Consider the following 8598-nt stretch of genomic DNA (forward strand, 5'->3'; position numbering starts at 1 on the left):
TCAATCCTTTGAAGATACCTAAATATAATTCTTTTGAATTCCTTATCAGGGAGTTCCAATGCTGCTTCTTCCTCAGGGATGTGTTCTGGGTCTGTATCCTGTTCCCTTGTTTCTACCACTTTATCCTGCTTCTTTGTGAGGACTGTGATAGTCTCTTGTCTCCGAGGCACCGTCGTGTTGTTCTATTTAGAGCTCTGTTAACTGTTTGTGAAGAGCAGCCAAGGGTGATTCAGACTCTTCTTAGTGGTTTTTTATCCTTTACCCATTGGTGGCGAAGGAGGTAGTGGCTCTCGCTCAGTAAGTAAAGTTGCAGGAGGTGTGGGTGTAGTTATGTCTTATGGAGACTATTGCTGTCTCCCACTCAGTTAGACAACAATTACAATTGAATAACCATGAAAAAACTAAAAGCACATGGACAAAAAACACAACATGTAATCACATGGGAACAGTAATCAAAAAAAAAGAAAATAGAGAAAAAGAAGAAGAAGAAAACTTGCAATATCTGGGGATAGGGCACTAAAGGAAAAAATGTAGAGAAGGAGAATAATGAAGAAAAAAATGGGAAACATGCAGAAAGAAAAACAAGGATTGGGGTTAACCACAACAAAAAAATGGGGGAGAAAACAAAAATTTAAAAAAAAAAAAAATTTCAACCAGGCACAGGAAAAAGAAAAAAATCTGAAAACTAAGACCTGGGAGGGCAAGAATAAGAATAATAATAAAAAGGACAAAAGTATTAATAATAATAGTTGTTTTAAAACAGACAAAAGATGAGAATATATCCATTCAGGAAATCCAACAAACCCCAAACAAGATAGATCCTCCCAAAAAATCACCAAGACACATCATCATCAAACTCATCAAAACCAAAGACAAAGACAGAATCCTAAAAGCAGCATGGGAAAAACAAGCAGATTAATTACCAGGAAAAAATAATAATAATGAAAATTAAAAAAGAGAAAAAAAAATTGGTGGAGAACAGGGCAGGGCACCCAGACTCCGTCTGAGCACACAAACTCTGATGGAGTTCCTGTGGGCCCAGAAGGTAGGTGGGAGTGAGGGATGGCTGCACCTCCATTCACCAAGCGGGTGTGGGGTATAAGAGTAACAAGAGGAATGTCACACCTTTTCAATCTTGGAGGTCCAGAGTGTCCTTGAGGTTGCTGGCAAGCAGAAGCTGTTCTTAAGCCACTGGAATCTGCAAAAGCGCTGTCTCTTTAAATGTCCAAAATGGTGAAGCTGCTTGTAAACATTCAAAATGACTGTGTCCTCCGGGCAGGCAAAAGCCCACGACTCAGCCCGCGTTTTTCTTTACCTTCTCTGTTTATTCCCCAGCCACCACAGCAGTCCTCTGTGCAGTCCCTAGCTAGCAGGGCTGATTTTTAGGTTGATTCTTAGGTCCTACCACCACTCGGCACTCTCCAAGATGTCTGTGCCATGCCGTCAGGATCGCTGCTAGACCACAGCTCCGTCTGTCTCCTTTTTTGGTATTTTCATGCAAATTCTTCTGCTAGTTGGGGTTTAGTCCACTTCTATATCCTTCCCTTCAAGGCTCAGGGGTCCAGGATTATCTTCTGTGTCTGTGTTAATTGGTTTCCCTTTTCTTTGTTGAAGAGGGTCTGTGCAGTCTTTCTGCCTAGTCTGCCATCTTACCGGAACTCCTCCAGAATCTATTTTTATAATTCTTTTTTTATCTCACATATTTCCTAGTAGGTGCTCAACAAACATTTAAGTTCTGTCTTTTCCAATGTTTGTGAGGCTACTTTGCATTATTTCATTATGATGTTATTTTTAGCCCAATAGAGTGCAACTTTTTTTATCTTTCTTTCTTTGTCATCAGTCAAGGTGCTGTGGACTGATGTATTTCAGATTGTTTTACATGTTTAATTTTACATGTTTTTGAAGTTCAAAAAGACAGCCATAAACCAGAGAATGGGATATACTCTGGAGGCCTGTGCTATACAAATACTGCTAGAGGCCTGAGTGTAACAGTGATAAATACAAGATTATTTCCTACTGAAGGAACCACATATTATTTCTTTATGTATTTCTATATGTAGATGTCAGAAGATGTCAGAAGAGACTCTGAAACTTGCTTTGAACGAAGAGTAGCTAAAGCAAATGGAAGAAATGACAAGATGAAAGAGCTAAACAGAAGATTTCAAAGAGCAGCTCGAGCAGACAAAGCCAATTACTATAATGAAATGTGCAAAGACCCAGAGTTAGAAAACCAGAAGGGAAGAATATGCCTCGGTATTTCTCAAGCTAAAGGAACTGAGGAAAATATTTAAGCCTTGAGTTGCAATATTGAAGGATTCTATGGGAAAAATATTGAATGATGCAGGAAGTATCAAAAGAAGATGGAAGGAATACATAGAGTCACTGTGCCAGAAAGAAGTGGTTGATCTTCATCCATTTCAGGAGGTGGCATATGTTCAAGAACCAGTGGTATTGAAGGAAGAAGTCGAAGCTGCACTGAAAGAATTGGCAAAGAACAAGGCTCCAGGAATTGATGGAATACCCATTGAGATGTTTCAACAAATGGATGCCCAGCTGGAGGCACTCACTCGGTTATGCCAAGAGATTTGGAAGACAGCTACCTGGCCAACTGACTGCAAGAGATCCATATTTGTACCCATTCCAAAGAAAGGTGATCTTACAAAATGTGGAAATTATCAAACGATATCATTAATACCGCACGCAAGTAAAATCTTACTGAAAATAATTCAAAAACGGTTGCACCAGTATATTGACAGAAAACTTCCAGAAATGCAAGCTGGATTCAGAAGAGGACTTGGAACGAAGGATATCATTATTGCTGATGTCAGATGGATCTTGGCTCAAAGCGAAGAATACCAGAAAGATGTTTCTTTGTATTTTATTGACTATGCAAAAACGTTTGATTGTGTGGATCATGACAAATTGTGGATAACATTGAGAAGAATGGGATTTCCAGAACACTTAGTCATACTCATGAGGAACCTGTACATAGACCAGGAGGCTGTCATTCAAACAGAAAAAGGGAACACTGTGTGGTTTAAAGTCAGGAAGGGAGTGTGTCAGAGTTGTACCCTTTCACCATAATTATTCAATCTGTATGCTGAGCAAATAATCTGAGAACCTAAACTGTATGAAGAAGAACGTAGCATGAGGATTGGAGGAAGAATCATTAACAGCCTGCGATATGCTGATGACACAACTTTGCTTGCTGAAAGTGAGGATGACTTGAAGTACTTAACTGATGAAGATTGACACTGATGAAGATTGAAGAAGACAGTCGTCAGTATGGATTACATCTCAATATAAAGAAAACAAAAATCCTCACAACTGGACCTATAAGCAGCATCACGATAAATGGAGAAAAGATTGAGGTTGTCAAAGAATTCACGTTGTTTGGTTCTACAATTGACGCCAATGGAAGCAGCAGTCAGGACATCAGACAAACGTATAGCACTGGGCAAATCATCTGCTAAGGACTTCTTTCAAGTACTGAAGAGCAAATATGTCTCCTTGAAGACTAAGGTGCACCTGACACAACCATGATATTTTCAGTTGCCTCATATGTGTGTGAGACCTGGACAATGAATAAGGAAGACCAAAGAAGAATTGATTCTTTTGAACTGTGGTGCTGGCAAAGAATGTTGGAAGTACCGTGGACTGCTAAAAGAACTAACAGGTCTGTCCTGGAGGAAGTGCAGCCAGAATGCTCCTTGGAAGTGAGAATGGCCAGACTTCGTCTCACCTATTTTGGTCATGTTGTAAGAAGGAACCATTCCCTGGAGAAGGATGTCATGCTTGTTAAGGTGGAGGTCGATGAAAGAGGGAAAGGCCCTCAACGAGATGAATTGACACAGTGGCAGCAGTGATGGTCTCAAGTATAGCAAGAATCATGGAGCTGGCTCAGGACCAGGCGGTGTTCATTCTGCTGTGCACGTGTTGCTATGTATAGGGACAACTTGACGGCACCTAACAACAACAACATCATACAATTTTAGAAATTTTTGTGAGGCCTTAAAAGAAAAATAGAGGAAGGGAGAAAAGAGGAGGGAGGGAGGAAGGAAGGTAGGTAAGTAAATAGGTAGATGGGTAGGAGAACAATTATATAAGCAAAAACAGAGCTATTGATTTTACAATTTCCAAAATAAATTGCATGGTCTGTTTTCTGGATAATTAGATACAAATTAAATAGATTGATGAAGTGTGATAGAACTACAGCAAAAACCTTAGGAAAAAAGCATAGACAGCAAAGGCATAGTGGAATCAAAACAGACTAATAGAGATTTATCCTTTATTCCCTTCATGTTTGTGCTTGTGTTTATGTGTATGTATTAAGATTATGTGTTCTGTTTTTCTATTCAGGCAAGCCTGGGAAATGTTGTATGTTTAGTTCCAGGCCACCTCAATAAAGCGAATATCACAATAAAGTCACAGATTTTTTGGTTTCCCAATGCATATACAAGTTATGTTTATTACTATACTCTAGTCTCTTTACTGTGTGATAATATTATGAAATTTTTGACATATTGTGAGAGTTATCAAAATGTGACACAGAGACATGAAGTGAGCACATGGCTGTTGGGTGTATGGCACCCATAGGCTTGCTCAATTCAGGGTTGCCACAAACCTTCAACTTGTTTATAAGACAAAAACCAAAAAACCTTATCTGCAAAGCTTAATAAAGCCAAGTACAAAAAAAAAGGTATGCCTGTGCAAATTATTCTTTACCTTGTAATCTAATGGCCAATCTTATAAAATGATTAAACCATTTGACTGTTTTAGTTAAAAAATTTTAGCATAGTTTCATACTGGCCAGAGCCTAGTCAGTTGACTTTGAGAAATCTTGATTTTTGAATAAGTTAAGTTTCATAATAATTAACTACTTTTTTTTTAATATCTGTCCTAAGATCGTTTCTTGATAAAGGGAAAAAAATCTTAATCTAATCCTAAATGGAGCCTCATAAGTATAATATTTAACTAATAATGGCTTCTTCTAAACAATTGTTTAGTATAATATTTTTCAGGAAGTTCTTGGGAAGAAAAGAAAAACAGCTGCTATCAAGATTCTTTTCATAGCCATTAAGTAGCTGTTGTTTTTTTCTTCTTGATTTCAGCTCTCAAGTTCAGTCATTTAGAGAATTGGTTTGTTTTTTTTTTATTATTGATTTGGAAATGGCTAACTCTATCAGGACTGTAATATACATTTTCATATTAAAAAAAAAAAAAAAAACCACTGCCATTGAGTCAGGTCTGACTCATAGCAACCCCTCCTTGGGTTTCTGAGGCGATATCACTACAGAAGTAGATTGCCCAAACTTCCTTCCCGGGAGTGGCTGGTAAGTTTGAACTGCCAGCCTTCTGGTTAGCAGTCAGATGCCTTAGGCACTATGCCACCAGAGCTCCAATATAGATGATAGTAAATACTAAAAATTTATACATTTAGCGTGGTTACAAACATACAAACCAAGTACTTTAATAAGAAGGGTTGCTAGGACCAAAAATAGATTAAATGTATGCCGTAAGATTTTATTTTTCTTTTATCCCCAGGTTAACTTCCATTTCTCAAGTGTTTTACATCATTAAGATGAATTGAATATAAATTTCAGTTAATGCTCTTTCCAAGTGATAAAAGACTTATAAGCAAGACAGGACTGTCTACTTAGCATTATACTATAGGTTTCATGGGTAAGGCTTAAAAAACTGTTCCAAATTACAAGTTACTTAAAACTGATTCTTTCTGATTCAGACTTCATAGTATTTAAGTTTGAGAAAAGCTATAATAAACCCTTTAAACATGTAGAGAATATAAGCAGTTTATTTAAAATTGGCTGGTACTCATGCATCTCTTTTGCTTTTATACTGATTGACCCTGGAAATCTCAAGGTAGGGCTCCAGCTTGAGTAATTTTTTGTTTCCTGCTGACACCAAACCAAATTAAAATGAAATTTTTTTGGAAATTGTTTAGGTGGGTATCTTGGAATATAGTTACCTTAATATATTTATTTATTCATCTGCTTTTCACATTAATTCATCTGACATACATACAGAAACATGTAATTAGAATACAATTTCAATATATCTCTTGTTGAGCATTATTCCACATGATTATAAGTTAGCAATTTAAAAAATAAACTTCTTGGGACATTTATTTATTTATTATATCAAGCATATAAAAAGAAATAGATTAAACACTTCCAGTGAGCAGTTAATGAGGTAGTATTCCAAAAAATTATGTATTGGGGATAAAACTAATGCAGTAATAACACTCAACTTTAATATCCCATTAAGGCATACATGGTACTTAAGTTGAATCCTTAATCCTATAGATTTATATAGAACTATGAAATAATCATAAAGTGTCTTCCAGTCAGAAAAAAAAAATGGGCACAGACTGAGTAATATAGATTTTTAAAAATCCTTTATCAGCAAAAATGCATTTCCTTATGTTTACATATTTATTTTGATTATGCATTGAGTCCTTATAGTACTTATATAATTTCTGTCCTCACTTTTAAATCAGATTCTATTTTAATTCTTACAATAACAAGGCAGGTCTCTTTGTAAAGCAGCATCTCTCTTCCTTTTTGAAGAAGTTGTTTAACTTCTGGCTCATCAGTTAAAGAAAACAGTGTCCTATTTTTATAATACAAATGATAGTATTAACAGTTTCAAGATGAGTTCAAGTTTAAAGAAAGCTTGTTGTTGTTGTTAGGTGCCGTCGAGTTGGACCCGACTCTTAGCAACCCATCCTTGGGTTTCCAAGGTAGTATCACTACAGAAGTGGATTACCCAACTTCCCTTCCAAGGAGTGGCTGGTGGGTTTGAACCACCAGCCTTCTGGTTAGCAGTCAAGTGCCTTAGGCACTACGCTACCAGGGCTCCCAAAAGAAAGCTTAGATACATGAAAGTGAGTCAACCAAATGGATAAATTAGAGAATAATTATTTTTATGTCCAAATAACTTAATACACAAATCTTCTTTGAAAGAAGTTTCCTCACATTTATAAAATTAGATTACATACAACTATTAGGAACACTTCTATAAATATCAGCCCTCAGGTTATTCTTGAGTAAGATTGCCAAATTCTGTTGAACAAGTGAAAATCATTGTGCTCAAAAGTGGTCATATTTTGTACAGTGGAAAAAGAAGTTGAGATTGATTAACTGTTCTTTTCTTTTTGCCAGATTTAGAAATGGCTGTTGCATATTGGAATTTAGTATTATCTGGGAGGTTTAAATTCTTAGATCTTTGGAACAAATTTTTGTTGGTAAGTATACTCCTGGTAAGTAAGCTCAATGTGAAGGTTAAATCAGTAGATTATAAATAAGGTTGGCATTTTCTTCTATAAAAAGTTACCTAACTTGCTGGTAACTCCCTCTTCCCCAGCAAGTACACCAGAGTATTCCTCTCCAGAATATTCTCAGTTTCCTGAAGAAACTAAGTTTAAATAAAGTATTACACAGGAAATTTTTGGTATATAAAGTCCTGTTGTTCTTAGTTGCTGTTGAGTCAGCTCACTTATGGCAACCCCATGTGTAATACAACAAAACACTGCCTGGTCCTGTGTCAATGTCATGATATTTGGTATGTTTGAATCCATTGTTGCCATCATTGTGTCTGTCAGTTCATCTCACTAAACGTTTCTTTGCTTTCTCTGGCCCTCCACTTTACCAAACATGACATTCTCCTCCAGTGATTGGCCCCTCCTGTTGGTACATCCAGAGTGAGTAGAAGTCTTGGACAGTATTCTGTGATATATAGGGTTCTCAGTGGCTGAATTTCACTTTATGTGAGCCACCACTTATCTGCCATTGGAGGCTTGCATTTTGCTATGATGGTGAACAGGTTTCAGCAGAACTTGAAGCCTAAGAAGAAAGTCCTAGTGATCTACTTCTGAAAATTAGCAGGGGAAAACTTTATGAATCACAATGATCTGATATACCACCATGAGTTGGAGCTGACTCATAGCAGTTAACAATAATAATTTTCAGAGATATATCTCCAGGCCTTCTTTTCCTAGTATGTCTATGCTGGAAGCTCTGCTGAAATCTGTCCACCATGACTGACCATGGGTGCTGGAATTTGCAATACTAGTAGCATAGCTTTCAGCATCATAGTGACCCACAAACCACCACAGTATGACAAACTGACAGGTGGTGGTAAAAAGTTTATACAGTGTTTATTAAATAGATATTAGAGAAAAATCACTGCAAAGCTTTACCATATTCCAGTTTATCACAACAGTGAGACTTCGAGTTTGATCTGGCTCCAAGGCTGCTTTTAGAAAGTGGTTTGTGACAGCTATATAAGACTACTTTAAGCTAGAGTTTCTAGATGATCTGCTTCAAACTTCAGCTAACTATTGATTTATTATGTCCTCTGAAGACCCTAAACTGATTAATTCAATACTTTATCTGAGAAACTTAGAATTTTTGAAGAAAGTATTATCGTCATGCTTTCTGTAAGAGTTGCTACTGATTCCAGTAATATGGGTTGTACTCCATTATCCAGTGGAAACACCATTTTAAAAATGTATTTTACGGATTTTGGAAGATGGTGGACTAGGCAGAAGGATTGCACAGACCCTCTTCAACAAAGAAA

General features: G+C 36.8%; 1 protein-coding gene across 1 annotated transcript in view; it reads left to right on the forward strand.

Moving 5' to 3' along the window:
• Nucleotides 1–8598, forward strand: part of DCUN1D2 (defective in cullin neddylation 1 domain containing 2) — an 88029-nt gene that overhangs the window by 56464 nt on the left and 22967 nt on the right. Inside the window, exon 4 of the mRNA XM_042781155.1 lies at nt 7182–7264. Coding sequence (XP_042637089.1) covers nt 7182–7264 — 83 coding nt within the window. The remainder of the gene's footprint in view (nt 1–7181; nt 7265–8598) is intronic.

This window comes from Orycteropus afer, unplaced genomic scaffold (assembly GCF_000298275.1).
Source record: "Orycteropus afer afer isolate SDZICR_OR568_19922 unplaced genomic scaffold, OryAfe1.0 scaffold00089, whole genome shotgun sequence".
Taxonomy (NCBI): domain Eukaryota; kingdom Metazoa; phylum Chordata; class Mammalia; order Tubulidentata; family Orycteropodidae; genus Orycteropus; species Orycteropus afer.